Raw genomic sequence first — 22109 nt, forward strand, 5'->3', positions numbered from 1 at the left:
CCAGGAGCAGGATTTGGTCCTGACTGTGAAACACAATCCAAAAAAAAGTGAGAGCTCCCAGCTGCCTTTTCCAGCACCTCCATGGCTAGGGATGGCAGGACCAGCTTCCAGCTGGTTGCGTGTGGTGGCACAGCAGGGACAGGGAGGGATACCATGGCACATTTCCACAGGAATTCCTTTCCATTCACCCATCCTACCCCATCAGCTTTATGGATGTGAAATAATCCCAGACAAATCCCAGTGCTTCTTGGATGAAAGCCAGCCAAAAAGCAAATTAATTTGGGAAAGGGAGGAAAAGCACAGGACACACTGCACCAACTGCTCCTGACAGCACCCAGAATTCCAGCTGGGAACCAGGATATGGGATCTTCCTAGACCAGAGAAGCCTAAGGCCCATTGAGTGGATTCTCCATGGGAAGTTGCACCCAGCAGTGGCTGGAGAAGGATGATGTAGGTTAATTCCAAAAAACCCCTCACCATACTTCCCTCACCCTCCACCTTCCCTTGGAGCACCTTTCCATCATTCCCTTCCCATGCCTGGCTGGAGCATCTATTCCCAGCCTTATTTCCAGGCTCCTTGACATGCAGGATCTGAGTTCATACTGTATTTCCTACGGATTTATCAGGATTTATGCACCAGCAAGCCAAGTCTTGGCCAGTAACAAAAGGGAACATCACAGTTCAAGGAATCCAGGAGGCTGGAAAAGGTGGACACTGCAGAACTCCCACTGGGAGGTACTGTGGCTGTGCCCAGTCCAAGGGAAGGGTTTGTTGTTATCCACCACATTGTCCCTAAGCATATGAGGGGATGCTTGGGCCAGGAAGTGGATTCCATTATCCTTATGTGTCCCTTCCAGGATATTCCATGATTCTCCACTGGAAAAAGCCTGGCACAAGGGGGAAGAGTCATTCTGGGATACTGAGGGAATGCTGCCATCAAAGCTGATCCAGCTCAGCTACATCCAAATGAGGTCTCCTCCTCGGACAGCAAGGTGTGATCCTTACTCATGACATCCTGCAGAATTCCAGATGCATCCAGAAGAAAAGGACATAACAAGGCATCACTTCATGCTTTTGACTGCCCTTAAGCTCCAGGTATCCTTCTGGGATCACTGCAAGGAAAAACCCCCTGGTCTGGGAATAAAAGAAAGGTAGATTTTTCCTTTTAGCTTTCTGGGATCTCTTCCCAAGTTCATCCAAAGAGTGAAAGTCATTAACTGAGTGTTCCCAAATTTGGGAATCCCCACGTTGTGCTTGCTGGCAACACTAGAGGGCACAAGGCAGAGGGAGAAGAGCCATCCTGGCCTCAGTGTCTTTACATCCATAATCCCATGGGAGAAGGCTGTCTGGGGCTACCACCACCTAAAGATCGAGGCTGGAGCAGAGCACAGCACCTTGGGATGTTACTGATCCCTTCCTTCCATCCCAGAGAGCAGGAACCACATCCTTTCCCCTCTTGGGAATAATTCTCCAGCTGGGTCCATCAGCAATCTCAAAACCTGCCCTTCCTCTTTCCCAGAGCTTGTTGAACGGGACACATCCAGCTCAGATCCATCTTCTCCTTCTCTGGAGTGGAGCATCTACAACATCAGGCCATGAGAAGAGCATCCTCCTGCCCAGTGTAGTGAATTATCCTCTGGGACAGTCATGGCAGAGGCTGAGTTCCATCCCAGAGACTGAATTTTGTCTTGTTCCAGTTTATTCTGTCTCTTCTTCCTTAAAAAAATGCTCCAATGTTCTCCCACCTGTAGATGTCCAGCAGAGGTATCCAGTACTCTACGAAGGCATGGGGGATGGTCCCAAAAAACCTTTTGGGAAACTTCAGGAGCTCCACTCGTCCATAACCAAGGACTTAACACAGAGCCACGCCGCCACATGTCACAGCTCTGTGGGACCCTCCAGGTGCCACCAGCCTGGGGGAGCCTCCATCCCAGCACCCACCCTTATCCCGCCATCCCATTCCCACTTACCCAGGTGCGTAGGGGGCCTTGGGCTCTGATTTGATTGGAGGGACCACGCTGTTCAGGCAGTGGCCAGCCAGGAAGCCCTTGGGCACCACCATGCCATTGTTGTTGTTGCAGTTGAGGTGAGCTCCGTAGGCGGCTCCGCAGGGATTGGCCAGGAGAGGACCATGCCGGATGGGGAGCTGGCTGCCGGCCGGAGGGAGGTGGAGGGGAGTGCTGGGAGAGGGATTGCTCACGCTGCTGACGGAGCTGGCAGGAGGCGCAGGGATGCCGGCGGAGCTGGAGGGCTGGGGGTGTGTGTAGCTGGTGGGAGCAGGGATCTCAGGGAAGCAGCTGAGGGAGAAAACGGGACACCATCAGGGCAACAGGTCAGTGGGACTGATGGAAGAGTCCAAAATCCACCCGGGAAGTTCTGAAGTGCCCAGGACAGCAACCTCAAGGAATGCGTAGCCAGCAGGATCTGCTCACCGTGCTCCAGCTTTACAGACCAGCCATGCCAAAGACTCCCACCCTGCTCCCAGATTCCCTTAGTGCTCTCCAGGTCTACTCCGTCCTCCTTCCCAAAGCTGGGGTACACAGGGAGATCCTTCCCTTCTCCAAATGGATGTAGTCCTGGGGATTTAATCTGAGCTCCCAGTGTTCAGATTAAGGAAAAGTGTTTATGGTGCCCTTGGAGGGAATAAAGATAGGGAACAAAAAAGACTGGGAAAACTTGAAGGTAAGAAGCAGGAAGAGACAGGAGAAAGAGCTGGGAATGATAAAGGAGCAAAGAGCAATCCAGGAAGACTCTAGAGAGGCACAGGTGATTCCTAAATGATTCCTCAAATTTCAGGGCTGGAAGCTACTCAGCAGGTTTCCAGAGAAGATGTGGCTGCTCCATCCCTGAAAGTGCTCCAGGACAGGCTGGGCAGGGCTTGGAGTAACCTGGAATAGTGGAAGGTGTCCTGCCCACGGCCGATGGGCTTCAAGGTCCCTTCTGACCCAAAGGCTCCTTCCCACCCAAACCATTCCAGGATTCTGTGATCTCTCCATGGAAAATCACAAGGAACACCATTCCTGCTGCAGAGCAAGGGAAGCACTTACATCTCTGGGGAGTCTTCCTTGCTGATGTACTCTTCCAGGATGCTGGTGTCGATGTTGGATGGTTCCAGAGCTCCATTAATGTCGTGGCCTGGAGGGGAGAGGAGGTGGAAGCATGAGCGGGAGAAGGATAAGAATGGACCTTGGAAACACCACCAGACCCTTACACAGACAAGGAACTGATCTGAGAATCACGGAATAATGGAATGGGTTGGTAAGTACCTTAAAGATCATCTCATTCCAACCCCCTGCCATGGGCAGGGATGACTCACTAGATCAGCAGATCCCCAGGGATTGCCAGCTGTCTACACCCACTGCATCCCAGTGTAAAGCCTCATCCTGGGAGATGGGGCACTTGGGACAAGCCAGGGCAGGGACACAGACACATGGTGGGAACCAGATCCTTTGGAATCCCTTCCAACTCAGGACATTCTAGATTCCCTTTGGACCCTTTGCAGAACACTGAAATTCTCCACCACAACCCAGATCAACTCCCGACCTTCCTCCCTCTCCTCTGCTCCATGGGCAAGCGGTGGATTTCCCTGTCCTTTCTCCAGAGGGCTCCTCCTCCCCTCCCTGCCCTGTTCCAGGGAAGCTGGGCAGGGTTTTGTTGACAGAAAATCCTTCCTTTATCTGTCTCTCCCAAGTGGGAGTCCGGAGGCTGCCAGGGCTGGAGCCAGCCCACAGTGCCAAAGGCACTGCCAAGAAAGTGGAAGAGAAGATCCAACTCCCCCTGCTCCGATAAGGAAGTCAGTGAAAGACCATCCTGAAAGACCCCACGTGAAAGCCCAGGAGAAGCCCCTGCCCGCCTGGATCCCCCAGGTTCCCGGGAAAGGTCACCCACTGATCCGCAAAGGCCGGCCCGGGGGGCTCCAGCCCACCCCGGCCAATTGCAGCTCTCCCTCTGCAAATCCCTTTCATACCAAGACAGGCAAATCGGCAGAAATAAATCCAGCTAGGAATTCTGCCAAGCGGACAGGGCGTGTGTGTGGATGCAGGGATCTCTGCCTTAGAAACCTTGGCTGGAGGGGGGCAAATCCCGGGAAACTGTTTGTTTTTGGGACATCTCCGTGGCAGAGCGCGGGGACCTGGGGGACAGGGTGAGGGTGTTCTTGCATGTGAACACGGGATCCATCTGGAGCAGGGACACACGATGCTGCTTCCAGGTGAGCACTGAGGTGAGGAAAAGATGGAGCAGGCAGAGCCTCCGGGATCTGCAGCTGTGCCAGCACATCCTGAATGGAGCTGCAGATCCCAGGGGAGCACAGGGGTGGCTTCTGTCTCTCCACTGTGACAGCCACATCCTGCCCTGAAGTTCCTGGGATGTGGTAGCTCTACCCTCTTGTCCTCGGAGTTATGAGAGATCACTGATGGCCATCTGTGTGTCCCTTGCTCATCCCTAAGGATCTCTGCCATAGCCTGCTCCCAAAACTTCACCGCAAACACATCTCCCAAGGCACCTCTTCAAGCCATCACTGTCATTCCATAACATCTCCGAAACCTCCTGCCAGGGATGAGCACTCCAGGAGGGTGGGAATCCTCCCCATGCTCCACTGCCTCCCTCTCAGCCAAAAAAACCCCGGGCTATAAATCACAGGATGCCTTTTGCAGACACCCACCCCAAAGGCCATCAGGAAATTTGTCTTCATCCCAATTTTCAGCACTGGCATCCACGATCAAAGCAGCAAAAAGAGCACTTGGCCAATTTTTGTGACTCAGCCTGTCCAAGAAAACATCAACCCCAGCTGGTTTCCCTCACACTTCCAAACTCCAGGAGCTGCTCTGTGGTGGAAGAGGAGCCCAGGAACCCTCCAGGAAGGACGAGAAGCCATCTATTGACAGTAGGAAGCTGTGCTTCCCAATATTCTGAGGGTGCTGAGGCCCTGGCACAGGGTGCCCAGAGAAGCTGTGGCTGCCCCATCCCTGGAAGTGTCCAAGGCCAGGTCGGATGGGGCTTGGAGCAACCTGGGATAGTGGAAGGTGTCCCTGCCCATGGCAAGAGGGTGGTACTGGATGAGCTTTATGGTCCTTCCAACTCAAACCATTCCAGGATTCCTTTGCTTCCTTGAAGTCACCTTGAGGAGGGCGAGATAAGCCCAGTGACGCGAGAGGCGCGTCAGGGCTGGAGGGGAGATGTGGCTGCCCATCAGAAATCAAGGACCTTCCTCTGCTCCAGGACAGTGGGATTTGCACAAATCCAGGGATATCAGAGCAGGCACAAGGAACGTCCCACCGCCCAGAGCTTCCATGCAGCCAGGCTCTTACCAAAGCCAGCTTAGGTGATTAATTAAAAGCTAATGCTGCTCCATAGTCACGGGATCCCAACGACACCGGCATTCCCTCCCCCTCCCAAGTGGGGATTAGTGGGAAGCCACCAAGGAGGGAAGCTCAACACCCACATGGCTCCGCATGGGACAGACTCCCCCATCTCATCCCAGCAAAGAAAGATGGAGGAGCCCAGGGAAGCACTGAGCACATCCATCCCAAACCTACATCCCACCAGGTCCCTACGCCCTGTCCTCTCCTGCCCCTGGCACTGCCACCCTGCTCTCCCACCATGTCACCGCTCCACTTTCCAACCCTCCTCTAGGAAAAGAGCCATGGCAATCCCAAAAAAACCCAGCCTCTGCCTTAAGAACAAGAAGTTAAAACCCTCAGCACCCTCCTCGTGAGCGGAGCCGGGCGGGCTGAGGCCCCTGGACGTGTGAGAATGTCAGGAATCCCAATGTTTGGACTGGTTTTCTCTGCCTTCCCCAAACCTCCAAACACGCTCCACAACCCAACAGAGGTGCTTCCCACCCCGCTGCCTCCTCCCTGCCCCTGCTCCAACCAGCTCGTCCCTCCTGGTGGCACCTTCCCAACTCCTTGTCCCAGTTTTGGGTGCTCCCAGAGATGGGCATGGGGCCATAGGGCTTGGAAAGAGTTAACAGAGCTTGGCCTCTGTGAACTGTCATATTTACAGGTCTGAGGGATTTAACCCGGAATTTTCCTGGAGTGATAGGCTGAGAAGTTTATGGAATTTCTATTTATAACAGTCCCCCCTCCCTCTTCAATTCCTACTCTGTTGCCTGTCTTCAAATCACCCCTAATCCTGCCTGGGTCACCTGGGGGTGGGAGGAAGGGAGAGAGCTGGAGAACTTCATCCTGGGATGCGCTAACAAGAACCAGATGTGGGAAGGTGGAGATGACGACGAGGTCAGCACTCTGCAGGGGCTGGGGAACATCAGCCAGGGGTGGGGGGACACCGGGGAGGCGGAGGAGGAGAAGGAGCAGGAGAAGAGGCTGTGCCAAGCCCAGAGCTTCCCAGTGCCATTGAAGCCACGTACCAGAGAATTTTCAGGGAAAACTGAGGCGTGGAACAGCCTGGGAGGTGATAAAACATCCAAACTGGTGCACGATAGAATAGGATCAGGAAACCCCAGGAGCTTCTGGTTCCATGTGGTCTCTCTCCTAACGATCCTCCAGCACGTGCTGGAGCAGCAGTGGGATACCTGGATGAGCAGGACATGTGGCACGAAGCTCCACCAGCAATGACCTGGGATGCCACAGCAGTGCCAGTGCTTGGCGAGGCGGAGAGCCCAGGCACATCCCTGGGCTCATCCCTGTGTCCGTGCACCAGGGCTGGTTGTGCAATCCTCGAGCCAGGCTGCAGCATCGGCACATTCCCGGGGCCCCGCGCCGCTCCTCACCCCCTTCTCCCTCCTGCCGTGTTTATCCTTCGGCCCGGGAGGATTGGCTGCCGGCCTGGCCGCGAGCACCAGGAATCCAGGCCGTGGCAAACAAACCAAACACCGCCTAAGCCCGGGCAGCCGCAGGGCCAGCGCTTGGCTTCGGAGCTTCTTCCCATCCTGGATGGCTCTGCCACGCAGGGAGAAGCCACTCCAGCTGGGAATAGCATCCCTGCCGTGCCTGCAAACTCAGCAAACCCAGAGACCTGGCCTGCACACCCGGACAACGCTGCTTCCATAAGGAACAGCAGGATGACGTCCCTACTGCCCCACATGCCCAACCCTGGGCTGCTTCCATCCCCTCCGGTGACCCTGGAGGAGCCCCTGGCTCCCTCTGGAACCCAGCCCAGCATTCCTGCTTAATTAATGCTCTTTATTACCTGACTGGGATGATAACCAGTCCCCAAACAGGGCTCCTGTAACCGGAGCAGGACAGAGCCAGCGCTCCCACAGCTCCCCAAGACCACCCCAGAGTGAAGTCCCGGCTGTCCAAGGCATTTCCAGGGGATCCCAGGCCTTTCCTCTGAACCACAGCCTCTCCTCATCCCATTACTGTCCTCCTTTGCTCCCCCCAGGAATACCACCCTTGAGCAGTCTCCTTTGGATTAGGACACCTTTGGTCCCTACACATCCCAAACCAGCCCGTGTCCCTTCCCATCACAAAAGGTGGGACTGTCCCAGGCAATGCTGAGGTTCATCTGGTCCCTGTGTCCCATACTGGGGACATTCCCCAGCCAGCCCATCCCCAAGGACAGCCCTGTCCTTCCAAAGCAAAGGGGCAGCTCCTGCATCCCTTGTTCATACCAGGCTGAAAAACACAAGGTCGAAATTCCAACTAATTCCACACCAAAAACACAGCCAAGGATGAGCTCTGGCATCTGTGGGATAAGATCCCAAGGAAAACACCAAACTGAGGAGTGAGGATTTGGGCGTTCATGAGAATTGGGTTGTCATGGAATTTAAATGAAGTAATCAACATAGCAATAGATACGGGCTTGGAACAGACACATCCCATCAAATTTCTACATGGAGGGGCCAGGATTGCTCCCAGTACCTGACCCCCTCCTTCCTGGGAGTTCTTGGTGAGCTCCCAGCCAATATCCCAAATTCAACCCCTCTGCATTCCTAGACAAACTATCCCGTGCCAGGGCAGGGTGTGGGGAAGGCAGTGATCAGGGACAGGGATACAGGACAGTGGGATCTAGCCAAACTCCCAGACTGAGGGAGAAAAGAGCACTTACAGGGTGTCCAGGAATACTGGTAACAGTGAGCCAGCTCCAGAGGCAAAACACTTGGAATATTGAACTGGCCAGGTGGGAAGTACAACCAAACTCATGGCAAGGGGCTGGAAACAGATGATCTTTAAGGTGCTTTCCAACCCAAACCATTCCAGGTTTCTCCAAACACCCAGTGTCCAGAGGCAGCAGCATCTCTCTGTTGCCTGGAAAGCTCTCTCTGCTCCTACATAATCCCACAACTCCTTAGTTTAAATCCACAGATTAATATACTTGGCAAAAGCACCTTTGGATGAGGTGGACAAGGCACTGGGAAACATCCCAAACTCAGGGATAAGGAGATAACACCCTCCATTCCCCATTCCCAAGAAGACAAAGTGCTGGTGGGAGACATCCCAAGTCACAGGAAGTGTGAGGAGCCAAAGAAAATCATCCTGCTGTGCCATGGCAGGCCGTGGGCATGTTCCTTGGGAAACTGCAGGAAAAGGAGGCAGAAAGGATGATCCTCCTTCCCAAACTTCCCTGAGCCCTCCCCCTGAACACCTTCTCTCCTCCAACCCTCCTGGAATTTCCCCTCATCCTCCATCTCCCCTCACCAAAGCTGTTCTCCCTCCTGCATCCCTTTCTCCTGGCAGCTCCCCACCCTTGTCCTGGCCTTTCCCCCGCCCTTGCCAGCTGTGAACCTTGGCATGGATGGAGCCATTGTCCTGGGAGGACGGGGGCCGAGGAGGAGGAGGGGAAGGTGTGAGAAGGGACACAGAGGCGCGTTTGTCCCTGTCCCCGCGGCCGTCAATGCCGCGCTTGTCCATTCATGCTCTCCGAGGGCAGGAACAGCGGCTCCATTTGGGAGGCTCCAAGGTGCCTGCCCAGGGGGGCACATTGCCCTGTTTGTTTGGAGACAACGCCTTTATCTCCCTTCCCGGGATGAGGGTGTTGGAGCAGGGACAACAGGACCGGAGGAGGCCACTTCATCTGGCGGCTCCCGCTGCACGAGGCTGGGGCCTCATCCTTGGGGACCACAGGGATGGGGAAAAGCTCCTGAGGATCCCCGCTGCTGAGGTGCCTCATCTGACCTTGCTCTATCCAGACTGCAGCTCTGGGGGGACAGGAGGGGCATTTTCCGTAGGATAACATGATGTGGATGAGCTCCTGGACACTGCCGTGGTGGTGAAGGTCCATATCCATATCCCACACCATTCCCTCAGAAAGAATTATTGCCAGAATGGATAAAAAATTAATAACATAATTAGCAGCTACATACCACGACCAAGAAGAGACTTGATCCAGCTGCCCAGAGCTTTCCCATGCTTGGCAACGACCAGGAGAGGGAACCCCAAGGAGTTGACAGAGCTGATGGCAGATTCTGAGCTGTGATCCTGCTGCTCTTCTAGCTCCAAGGAAAGAAGCCAGGGATGCAGTCCCTGGACACTGACCTCACTGAAGGGCAACACTGTGGCTCTGGAAAGGCTCTTAGGGAATCTGGAGAGCCAGGATGAGCCACGATCAGCCCAACTCTAAGACATCCACACTACACACAGAGGGAACTTGGGATAACTCAGGATTTGGAGAAGTGCTGCCTCTCCTGGAAACCCCTCCAGCACAAAACAATCCTTAGGGAGGGAGATTAAGAATAGAACAGCACCAGGATACAGGAGCAGAGGCAGCCAAGCAGCGCCAGGAACACCGTGTCCAGATCGAACACATCATTCCCTCCCTCCCAACTGGGAGGCACCCAGGTCTGTCCAGGCTGGACAATCTCCAGAGGAGACTGGGAGGAAAAAGCAGAGCCATTTATCTAGATGGGACTTCTTCCAGGGCTTGGGAAGGGCCATCCCAAGTTTTGTGCAACCACCACAGATCTTTCACAAGGAGGAGCGTTGGGTCACCAGGGTTTTCCACACAGCAGGGACATTTGCTCTGGAGTTGTCTCCCAAGGAAATCATAACAAGGGGTGTCAAAAGCTTCCTCAGCCATGTGGCACAAAGCTCCCAAGGAGAATCCCACTTTTCCCAGGATATAACATGACCAATAGACATGGGACAGGTCCAGGGCTGTCATTTCTGTCTCCATGATCCCATGGCAGGGGGTGGAATTGGATAGTCTTTAAGGTCCCTTCCACACCAAACCATTTCAGGATTCTACACAATTGAACTCACTATTGAAATCCAAAATTCCCTAGGGATTACTTCCATGCTGGCTATTCCCACATCCCCTTTTCACAGGGAACTGAGGTTTCTTTTTTTTTTTAAAGAAAACCTTGTTTGCCTTTTCTGACCAACTCTGAGCCATCCTGGAACATATTTCCTGCTCCAGGGATTTAGCAAACACTTCCCAGACAATACAGCCGAGATACCAAACGTGCTGCTTGGATCCCGTCCATCCCGCGCGCTCCCTGGGTGTTCCTGGGATCACTTCAAAGCACCGGGCTGGCTGGAGAGCCCCAAATCCAGAGGGAAGGCTCCTGGCATGATGCTTGAGGATGTGCCATGGGGAGGAGAGGATCAGGAGGTCACTTGGGAATGAGTTGTGCCCAAATTAAATACCAGGCACAAGGATTTTCCTAGCAGAGACCCCCAGGAAGGGACTGAGGTCAAAAACATTCCAGGGGGACCTTCCTGGTATCCACAACTCCCTGACAGGAGCCAGGAGACAGGCTCTGCTCCCAAGGAACATGGGACAGGACAAAAGGAAATGGCCTCAAATTGCACGAGGGGAGGGTTGGGTTGGATATTAGGGAAAATTCCTTCATGGGAAGGGTTGTAAAGCACAGGAACAGGCTCCAGTGGCGGAGTCCCCATCCCTGGAGGGATTTAAAACCTGTGTGGATGTGGCATCTGGGGACTTGGGACAGTGGTGGTCTTGGTAGTGCAGCACCAGGGGAATGGTTGGACTGGATGACCCCAGGAGGCTTTTCCAACCCAAATGACTCCACCATTCCATGATCTCTGCTCACATGGGGCGAGAGAAACTCCCAAGGTTCCAGGCCTCTTGTTTTTGCCCAATCGCCTCTGTAAGGGATTATATGGATACAAGAAAGGAAGAGGTGGCAAAGCCCTTTTCTCCTGGCAAAACCGGGATGGTGACCTCAATCTCATGGATAAACTCTCTGTGGCAGTGGGGAAAAACCTTCAGAGCTAATCCCTGCTGCAACACAGCTGGCAATGAGGGAAAAACACCATAACAATATGAGAATGGGGAATGGTTTGACTCCATGATCCTGCAGGGTTTTCCAACTTAAACCCGACTTTTTACAGGTTGGAAATCCAGTAAAGATCCCTCTCAGTGATCATTCCTGACCTGCTGCATCCACAGATGCCCACTGGATGTCCAGAGCCACACCATGTGTGCTTAAAAAACAGGAAGCAGAAAAGGTCCCTACCTTGACATTCCACAGCCCATCCTGTTGGATTGGGTTGAGTTTGTCCAGTTCTTCTTTCCAAGAACACCAGCACAACTTCCAGCATCCAAACTCCTCATTCCGGGCTGTGAAAGCTGCTCCCAGCCTGCAGGTCCTCACAGGGCTGTTCCCTCTATCCCTCTGGCTCCTCAACACCGTGAGGTGAGTTTTGGAATATCATTTATCACCCAGCATGTGTTGGGTTGGAAGGGACCTTAAGGATGATCCAGTGCCACCTCTTCCATGGACAGGGACACCTCCCACTAGTCCAGGTCACTCCAAGCCCTGTTGAATCCAGGCTTGGCCTTCTCTACACATCAGCCTCTCCATTCAAATATCCATTCCCAAAAACTGAATTAAAACAAGACAGAACGGAGGGGACATGGACAGGTAGGACGTCCCCCTGCCCAGAACTCCTTGGATTTTGGGATAGATGGGATCTCATCATCAGGGAAAACCCCATATCTGTTCAGGAGAGGAGCACTGACCTCATTATCAGCAAGCAGCCAACTGTAAAAAGGTTTGATGGCCCTTATAAAACTCCATTTTCCAAGTTTTCCTTTACTTAAGCAGGTGTTTCATTCCCAATAAAGTCAAAGCATCCTTTTTAATGCTTCCACGAATCAATGTCCATAAACCCTGGCTAGTCATAACACAGGAGATAAGCCAAGATCCAACAAGCTGATAAGATGTTTGCTTTCCTGTTTATGTGGATTTTGAGCAATCAGCATTCAGGATCAAAAGTCATAAATTATGTGGATGCCCCAACCCCTGGAAGTGTTCAAGGCCAGGTTGGACAGGGCTTGGAGCGACCTGGGATAGTGGAAGGTGTCCCTGCCCATGAAACAAGATGGGATTTAAGGTCTCTTCCAACTGAAACCATTCCAGGATTCTATAAATCAATGAATGAAACCTCCAGTTCTTTGGATATCACACCTGAGTCTTCCAAAAATCCTGTTCCATGCCCACCCCACAACTTCTGCACTGTCTCCCCCCCACCAAACTACCTGGGTAGGAAAACCAGAACAATTTGCCACTCCACAGCGAAGTTGGGGTGATAGCAAAGACTCCACGGGGAAAAAAAAAAAAAAAAAAAACAAAAAACCAGGGAAAACCAAATCAACCCCAGCAAAAATCCCTTTAACGCCTGGTTTTTACACCCAGGCTGGATCCAAGCACTCCCACACTGTTTAAAACTCTAGCCTTGGCTTTTCCAACCAGTTCTCCTCCCCACCACCTCAAAACCCAGGAAAATACACAAGTGTTTGCACTTGGGAACATCTGTGGACAGGGAATTCCACAAGAATCCTGTCCACTCCATTTGCAGCCAGGCCTGGCCACTCTTCCCACCTTTCCCTCTCCGTGTTTGGAGTAACTGCCCCAAAGCAGCCAAAGTTCAGTGAGATAAGTGGTGGACCCTGGGTGTCACGTTACATTTTCCCTCGGGAAGGAAGCCTTTCCTTCAAAGGTGCCTTGAACGCGCCCCAGGTGCCGCTGGAAGCCGGCCCAGAGTGTGGGATCCTGGGCTGGCCACATCACCCACCATCAGGGAGAAGATGCCATGGATGGGGGTGGATCTGGATGATCTTTAATGTCCCTTCCAACCCAAAGCATTTCATGATCACATGTCCTGCTGTGCAGGAAGAACAGGCACAAGGAAGGTCTGTTGGCTAAGCAAGGGCATGCCAAGCATGCCACTCAGTTGGAATAAAAGGATATATCCATGAAAATAAAAGTGAGAGCCACCAGATAGCCAAGTGTGATATCCAGTCACAGAATCCTGGAGTAGCTTGGGTTGGATGGGACCTTAAAGCTCATCCAAGTTCCATTCTCTGCCATGGGCAGGGACACCTTGCACTAGCCCAGGCTGCTCCAAGCCTGTCCAACCTGGCCTTGGACACTTCCAGGGATCAATCCACTCCACACTTCTCAGAGTTCCCATTGATCCTCCACAGCAGCAGGACACCTCCCTGGCTCTCTGCCACTGTCTTATCCCTGTCTGTCTGTCCCTAGTCCTGCTATCCCTCCGAAATGCCCCATGTTGATGGTTGTCCCTCCTGAATGATGCTGGAGCATGGGATGGGCACCCAGAAAGCACTGGCTTGGCCCCAAAAGCCACGAGACTGTTCCTGTTTGTGTCTCCAGCCACAGCTGCTCCCTTGTCCTCTGGCACGGCACACGCTGGTTAATCATTCCTCAGGCACATTCAGTGTCCCGGGATTCTTATCGGAGAGTGCAAAGTCCAATCAGCAACACCGCTGGGAAGAGACAGGAGGGTTCCCCGGCAAGGGCGGCAAAGCTGTGCTGGAACAACGCCATCCTCAGGCTGGGATACATGAGAGGGATCCAAGGCATCAGCTGGGAAGTCCCTATGGGCTCACTTGCACCTTCCCAGCACAGCTCCCAGCTCCAGATCATGGAGTCCTGGAATGGCTTGAGTTGGAAGCAACTGTAAGGATCATCCACTCCCTGCCATGGGCAGGGACACCTTCCACTACCTCAGGTTGTTCCAAGCCCCATCCAACCTGGCCTTGGACACTTCCAGGGATGGGGCAGCCACAGCTTCTCTGGGCAGCCTGTTCCACCACTCTCACCACCAGATCACTCCAGCCATTCTCAGCAGGAGGAATCCATAAGGCCCTATCCAGAAGAGGGAAAGCAGAGGAGGATCCTATCTCTCTTCCTTGAAATAACCATGCCCAGGAGCCATTTAATTCCCTCTTTCTGTCCTGGAAGGGCTCTCCCTGATAAGGGTGAGGAAGCAGAGGGAAACCTGTCCGTCCGGCATTCCACGGCTCCTCCTTGACCACGATTCCTTTCCCATCTCCCTGCAAGCAGCAGCCCTTCCACACCCCATCCCACGCACGGGCTCAGCCAGATCTCTGTGTCACCGTTTCCATGCTGGTCACACCTCCAGCAGGACTCCCTCTAATCTGCCCCATCTTCCTGAAGTTTCTCTCTGTCTGTGTCCGGGCATTGCTCCCAGGGCACCAGCCTGTGGAAGGGGCATTACCCAGGACACGGGCAAAGTTCCTCCTCATGGAGTCTCGTGCTGACATCACCTTTCCAAATCCCAGCCTGCCCTTTATCAAGCTTTACGGATCCACCCTCTCATGAACAGCTCTCTGGCCTTACTCCACCTGGATGTCTCTTGCCCTTTTCCTGGGAATAAGGAGTTTTGGGGTCGAAGATAAAGTAGTTTTGGAGAAATGGGAGGGAGAAGCACCAGCAAAACCATCATAGGACCTGCCAGCAGTGGAGGTGTTTGGCACCAGCCTTTCCCTGAGGAGTGGACGAGGATGAGTCTTTAGGCTGAAGAGACTCCAGGAATCTCCTGTTGGGATGGATGTGGCAGCTCTCCCCCACTGTCCAGGAATGCCACCTGGGTGTAGTGATGAGCTCAAGGGAATGTTTTTGTCTCTCCCCTGCTCTGCTCAGGCCCTGGGATTGAGCTGGACTCAGCAGCATCCTCATGTCACCTGCTCCTGTTGAGGGCTGACCAAGCAGAGCAGGCAGAGAAGCTTCAAACAGAGGGAAGAGAGAGGAGAACCAGGGAACAATCCCATTGGGAAGAGAGACGGAGAGGCAGAGGGGAAAGCAAGGCAAGCCACGGAAGGGCTGGGGGGCCGTGCCGTTACCTGCTCGGATCCAGCGCATCCTGAGCATGGTGAGAGCCGATGTCAAGCTCCCGCCGTATCCCTGCTCTCTCCCTGTGTCATTATTCCCTGAGCTCAGCTCCTCCAGCTCCCAGGGCTGCTGCTGCCTGCTGGTTTTTCTATTCCCTCTGGGAAGAGTGGGAGGGCCGGGGAGGCGGCCGGGCGGCCGCTGCTCCGCGCTGGGATTTGGGACCGCGAGGGGATTACCCGCAGGGATGGTCATGTGTTTGTGCTGTACCAGCTTCCCCGGGCCCATTCCGGCACGGGCTGACTCCCGGCTCCCAGAGAACTCCGGGCAAAGCCTCTTACCTTCCCGCGGCGCCAGCCAGGCCCCGCAGCGACTGTCACCTGCGCCGCCACCTCGTCCCCAAGCCGCTCCTCCCGCAGCCAGGAGCCCCCGGCAGGGATCACGCTGGGCTTTTCCAAGGTGCTCTCCCCCTGCCACAGCAGCTCCGTGTGGGAAAAGCTCTCTCCAGCATCAAGCCTCGGAAATGGATTTGGGGGCAGGCAGAGGGCGACGAGTGAGCAGGAAGGCCCCAAAGACCCATTTTTAAAGGCATTCCATGAAAAGTGATGCTCTGATCCATGTAGTTGCATTTCTGTGTCAAGCTCAGGAACCTAAACCATGGGACACCAGGACAGACTCCCCCAGTTCCATTGGTCTCCTGCCCTTTCTGCTCCCAGTTTTCAGCCTCAAGACATCCCAAAGCAATAGGAAGACTTGGGAGCAGTCCCTGGATTCTCATGGATGTGTACACCAGCAGGAGTCTGACCAGCAAATTCCTTCACTCATTCCCACCACCACCACCACCAAATCCCCCTTATGGCCCAGTATGTGGGACAAGGGGCAGTCCCAGCTGTCCTGGGGTCACCTCACTGTATCAGCTCCAGTATTCTACATTCCTTCATCCAGGGAAAACAGAGAAATGTTCCAGACCTCTTCCTGCAGGGCGATACTTCCTCCTCACATGCACCAAGTGCTCCATAATCAAAATCACCAGGAGTGTTACCAACACCAGCAACATGGGAACAGGTTGTCCAGAGAAGTTGTGGATGACAGGGGGAGGGTTTAGATGGGATATTGGGAAGAAATCCTTCCCTGGGAGGGTGCTGAGGCCCAGGAATAGATTTCCCAGAGAAGCTGTGGCTGCCCCATCCCTGGAAGTGGCCGAGGCCAGGTTGGCTGGGGCTTGGAGCAACCTGGGATAGTGGAAGGTGACCCTGCCCATGTAGGACTGGATGATCCTTAAGGTCCCTTCCCATCCAAACCATTCCAAGATTCCATCACACATATCCAAACATTCCCATAGGCAAAACCATCCAGTCCTGGTTACTCCGAGCTTGGAGATTCCTGTGCATGCACAGCCCAGCAACCCCTGCACAGACACACGGCTGCTCCACAGACAACATTCCCAGTGTCCCAGCCACTTGTGCTCCATGAATACCTGTGGAGCTGTTGGATAACCTTCATGAAAAACTTCTGCTGAACCAACTCTTGTCTTTCCCAGCTCCACCTCAACCCCAAACCCGCTCAACTTCCAGTGCTTGCTCTCCTTTCTCTGCTCCTTTCCCGAATTCCCGCTTCCCAGCCCCCGCCGGCCCCGCTCCGAACATCTTTCCTGCTGTACATTCTTCCCCAAGCCCTTATCTCATAAATTAGCCAGGAGAGGGATCCCAAATAGCTGAGCCGTGGCGTAAGCGTTTCCCTGAGGCAGGGGTGGGCGGGAGCAAGGGAAAGGTTGGGAGCAGGATGCCAGCCAAGGGTCAGACGCTGTCAACTCCCTCCTTCTCCTTTGAATCCAAACACAAACGCTCCAGGAACACTCCCAAACACATGGAAATCTCCCTTCCCTCCCCTGCCAGAACCCCCCAGCATCCCACGCTCGCTGCTGCAGGATTTTTGCCTGAGGTCTCCTCAGCAGGATGGTCCTGGGCACCTCCAAACACAGGGATCAGCTGTGCTAACACAAACCATGGAGATTGGGAAGATTCCTGAGTGGGAAGGGATGGTCCATGAGAATCATCCAAGTCCATCTCCTGGCCCAGCACAGGACAATCCCAAAAATTCCACCATGTGCCTGGACAACAAGAATCTTCCCAACACAGGAGAAGCCCTTGAGGACACTCAATATGGAAAGTCAGGATTGCATTCCCAGCACCTTCATCCCAGGAAAGAGTGAAGTTATACCCAACACATCTTTTCCCTCAGAGACTTTTCCATAGCCCATCCCAAATACCAGAGCAAAGCCTGGGATCCTTCCCATCACTTTTCTGCTTCTCCAACCCCACACACCTCAGATCTCACCCTCAAAGAGTAGACAGCCATATTCCAGGGAAATAAGGATATCTGGGAAAACAAGGATAGCCGGGGAAACACGGATATCCATGGAATTAAAAATATCCAGGAAAACAAGGATATCTAGGGACACAAGGATACCCAGGAAAACAAACGGTACCCAGGAAAACAAAGACATCCATGGAAATAAATACATCCAGGAAAACAAGGACACCTAGGAAACAGGAATACACAAGGAAATATGGATATCCAGGAAAACAAGGATACCCAGGAAAACAAGGACACCCAGGCAAACAAAGGACACCCAGGAAAACAAAGGACACCCAGGAAAACAAAGGACACCCAGGAAAATAAGGAAATCCTGCCCGAACAAACATCAAGGAAAACTTGGGAATATCCAGGTCCATCTCTCACGGCTGAGAAAACCAGGGACACCAACCAGACCTGAGATTTTGGGAGCATTTGCTTCCCAAAACAAGCCTAGCTCTGCAGAAGGGACCAGCCAAATTCCAGGATTTGGAATGACCACAGGCACAGATTCTTCCCCAGCTCCACCAGCACAGCCCCCACTCCCAAACATCTCCATGAGAACCCCGGTTAATCCTTGTCTGACATTGGGACATACCAAGGGCTCAAGGATTCTGCCTATATTTTCTGGGATTTCTTACATCAGGCTCAAATCCTGGGAAAATCAGTCAAGCAAAGGAATGAGAATTCCCAAGTTATTCCAGGCTTCTCAGCCTGCAGGAAGAAATCTCTTCAGGGGTGGGATGATCCATAAGAAGAAGAAAATATTTCACTCCAAGCGAAAAATAGGTTGGAAAATTATTTCCTTATGATGGGAATTCAGTGATAAATGTTAAAGGAGTGATGGGATAATTAATTTATTCCAGTAAATTATTAAATTCTAACAGATCTATTGTTTACCACATCCAAAAACCATTAATTCCTCAGGAGGGCCAGATTCCAGAGTAAATCCAACTCCATGCCATGATTTAAGGCACTGACCTTCACTCCCAAAAAGCCAGAGAACACTTTGGCCTCAGAGCTCCTCGGAGCACAACAATTAAACCTGGCACAAGAAGGAAAAACTGAGCAGCAATTCCTGGTGGCAAAACTTTCTTCTCTTCCCTTCTCCCTTTCCAGCTCCGTGTTGGAACAGATCCTCTGGAATAACAGCGGGAAAGGGATCGAGCTGCTCAAACAAAGTCGTGCTCCGTGGAATATTTGGCTCAGAGAGGTTTTAAGAAGGATTTTATAGCTGAGGGTAAGAAATATCCTTCAGGCACAGTTTTCCTTGATCCTGGATTTTTGCAGGGACAGGATGGTTTTGATTCAAGAGAAAAAGAAAGAAGGAGAAAGATTTAAAAAGGGAAAAAGGTAGAGGAAAAAGGGAGAAAGGGGGAGGAAAAGGGGGAGAAAAGGAAGAAAAAAGAAAGGAGGAAAACAGAAAGGGAGAATCCTAGGATGGCTGAGGTTGTCAGGGATCTCTTGGAGTCATCTTGCTCGAGCAGGATCACCCCCCGCACTCGGAAAGAACAGGAAAACAGTAAAAGAAAGAAATCTCCACATTATAATAAAGATGCTCTGGGGAGAGGGAGAAATTCCACGTCTCCAGCTGAAGAGACAGAGAGCTGGTCCATAAATAACATCGGGATGTTGAGCCAGAGCTCTGCAGGACTCCCAGGAGGTGCTCAGCACCCCCAGGATGGGAAGTGGGAGAGGAAGATTTAGGAGCTTGGCCCAGTGAAATCCTAAAACCAAAGGAAACCCCAGAAGGCTGCAGGGAACATGGGCTGGGAGCGGCCGATAAGAGCCCTCGTGGTGAGGCTTCCCATCCCTGCTAATCCCGGGGCTCCTGGGAATCTGGGATCATGGCTGGAACTAACAGGGGGTGCTTTTTCCTTGGAAGAAAAGATGCCTTACTGAGAGGTCACAGGGATGCCAAGAGAGAGGGGAACAAGGAGGAAGCAGCTTAAGCTTCCACTCGTTCCCAAGAACATCTTCTGTTCCCACTTTCCAGGATAAATCCTTCTACCACCCAAAGAATCCACAGGGACACCACTGTCCTGCCCCAACTGCTTCTGGGGGGTTCATTGCACAATCCCAGTGCTCCAAAGGGGATCCCAGCTCTGGAGTTCACCCATGGATTGGGATCCACCCCAGGACCTGCTGGGGCAACGGAGCCTCACGTTATTCCCTCAAGCAGCACATCCATGTGCCAGGGGCTCATCCCAAAGCACACAGTCCGTGGCAACTAAACCTGGGCCTGGCAAGCGACCCACTGGAAAACAAGGGAGGGAAACAAAGCAACGAGGGGGAAAGAGAAGGAACCAGCCACTCCACAAGGAAGAGCGGAGCGTGCCAAGAAGGCCAGAGCAGGGAAGGGAACATGGAGCCGAGGCAGGAACAACACCGGGATCAGGCTCCCAACACATCCCAGTTCAGCCATGAGCAACCACATTTCATCCAACAGAGGCCAAGTTCTCTTTCCAACCGCTTTTCCACCCTGGTGGGAAGGAGAGTGATCCACAGCCATGCGGTGTCTACAAGGATCCAGGCTCCGGAAAAGGTCTGGGATCCATAGGCCATGAGCCTGCTCCTGCTCCAAGGATGGTGAGGGACATTCCAAGGTCCTTGGTGGGGTTGCAGTGGGAATCTAAGGCACAGCACAGCACAGTTCCCAGGATATCCAGCTTGGCACCCAGGGTGTGCACTGGAGGATGCACAACTGCCCTTGGATTGTGCCCCGGGACAGGGATCTGTGCCGTTCCAGAGCTGGCTAGGATGGTATGGAGCCAGGATGGGATTGTTCAGCCTGGAGAAGGCAAAGCTCCAGGGAGACCTTGGAGCCCCTTCCAGTGCCTAAAGGGCCTCCAGGAGAGCTGGAGAGGGACTTTGACAGAGGGCCTGGAGTGACAGGACAAGGGGGAACAGCTTCCCACTGCCAGAGAACAGGGTTTAGTGCTGAGGCCGCGGAATGGGTTTCCCAGAGCAGCTGTGGCTGCCCCATCCCTGGACGTGTCCACGGCCAGGCTAGCCGGGGCTAGCGGAAGGTGTCCCTGCCCAGGGCAGCGGGGTGGCACTGGCCGAGCCCTCAGCTCCCTTCCCACCCTCCAAGGCCGATCCCGGGGCACCCCGGGCCGGCGCTGCCCTCCTTACCTTCGAAGAAGCGCTGCAGAGCCTCCGTCTCGTCCACCACCTCCATGGCTGGGCCATGCACCGGCCGGCCCCGGCTCACTCCGTGCGGCTGCAGGGGGGCATCGCCCCGGCCCGGGCGGCCCCGCCGCGACCCCCGAGCGCCGTGCGAGCGCCGTGCGAGCCCCGCTCTCAGCGCCGGGCCCCCGCCGCCCGTGCCCCGCGCCGCCGCCCGATGCCCATCGGCGCCCGCCCAGCGCTGCCCCGCACCCGGGCTGCCGCCGCCGCTCCTCCCTCCCTCCCTCCTGCCCTCCCTCCTTCCCTCTCTCCCGGCCCTTCCCCGCCCGCCGCTCCTCCTCCGCCCGGCACCGCGCTCGGGGCACCCCCGCCGGGAGGGCTTGGAGCGGCCGCCGGGGCGTGAGTTTGGCAAAAGTCACCTAAACACGGTAGCGAGGGAGCGGGAGGAACCTCCGAACTAAAAAATCCCGCGGGGAAGAGCTGAAAAGCAGCCACGAGCCGCCAAAAAACAGCCCCGAGTCACAAGCCACTAAAGCCCCAAAAACCAGCCACTAATGCCCCCAAAACCAGCACTAAAGCCCCCAAAACGAGCCACTAACGCCCCCCAAAACCAGCCACTAAAGCCCCCCAAAACCAGCCACTAAAGCCCCCAAAACCCAGCCACTAAAGCCCCCAAAACCCAGCCACTAAAGCCCCCCAAAACCCAGCCACTAAAGCCCCCCAAAACCAGCCACTAAAACCCCCCAAAACCAGCCACTAAAGCCCCCAAAAACCCAGCCACTAAAACCCCCCTAAACCAGCCACTAACGCCCCCCAAAAAACAGCCACTAAAGCCCAAAAAACCCAGCCACTAAAGCACCCCAAAAACCAGCCACTAAAGCCCCCCAAAAGCAGCCACTGAAGCCCCCAAAAACCCAGCCACTAAAGCCCCCCAAAACCAGCCACTAAAGCCCCCAAAAACCCAGCCACTAAAGCCCCCCAAAACAGCCACTAAAGCCCCCCAAAACCAGCCACTAAAACCCCCCTAAACCAGCCACTAAAGCCCCCAAAAAAACAGCCACTAAAGCCCCCCAAAACCAGCCACTAAAGCCCCCAAAAACCAGCCACTAAAGTATCAAAGGTCTGTGCACAAAGCACCAAAAAAAGAGAGCCATAAATCACCAGAAAACAAAACAAAAAAACCAAAACAACAAGCACAAACTACCAAAATCTGTCTAGAAAAACATCAAAAACAGCCGCAAAGCACCAAAAATTTGCCCACAAGGCACCAAAACCCCTCACAAAGGACCAAAATTTGTGCACTGAGTGTCAAAACCCCTCACAAAGCACCAATCCCCCTCACAAAACACCAAAATTTGTGCAAAGTTCCAAAATCCCTCACAAAGCACCAATCCCCCCTCATAAAACACCAAAATTGGTGAACAAAGCACCAAAACCCCTCACAAAGCACCACACTCCCCTCACAAAACACAAAAAATCTGCCACTAAGCAAAGCCACAGGGCACCAAAAAATCAGCCAAAACCTGCCAAAATCCAGCCACAAAGCACTAAGAAAAAAAAGCTGGCTCCAAGCCACCAAAAATCCAGCCACAAACTA

The 22109-nt window shown here is 53.7% G+C and overlaps 1 protein-coding gene across 4 annotated transcripts in view; it reads right to left on the minus strand.

The window, feature by feature from the left end:
- MYRF (myelin regulatory factor) overlaps nucleotides 1-20769 on the minus strand; it is a 44245-nt gene extending 23476 nt beyond the window's left edge. For all 4 annotated transcript variants that reach the window (XM_064425761.1, XM_064425758.1, XM_064425759.1 and 1 more), the window contains exons 1-3: nucleotides 20519-20769; nucleotides 3048-3135; nucleotides 1971-2297 (exon numbers count right to left, since the gene is read on the minus strand). In XM_064425761.1, coding sequence (XP_064281831.1) covers nucleotides 1971-2297; nucleotides 3048-3135; nucleotides 20519-20564 — 461 coding nt within the window. In that variant the 5' untranslated portion in view covers nucleotides 20565-20769. The remainder of the gene's footprint in view (nucleotides 1-1970; nucleotides 2298-3047; nucleotides 3136-20518) is intronic.
- Nucleotides 20770-22109: the final 1340 nt, after the last annotated feature.

Source organism: Passer domesticus, chromosome 6, assembly GCF_036417665.1.
Source record: "Passer domesticus isolate bPasDom1 chromosome 6, bPasDom1.hap1, whole genome shotgun sequence".
Lineage (NCBI taxonomy): Eukaryota > Metazoa > Chordata > Aves > Passeriformes > Passeridae > Passer > Passer domesticus.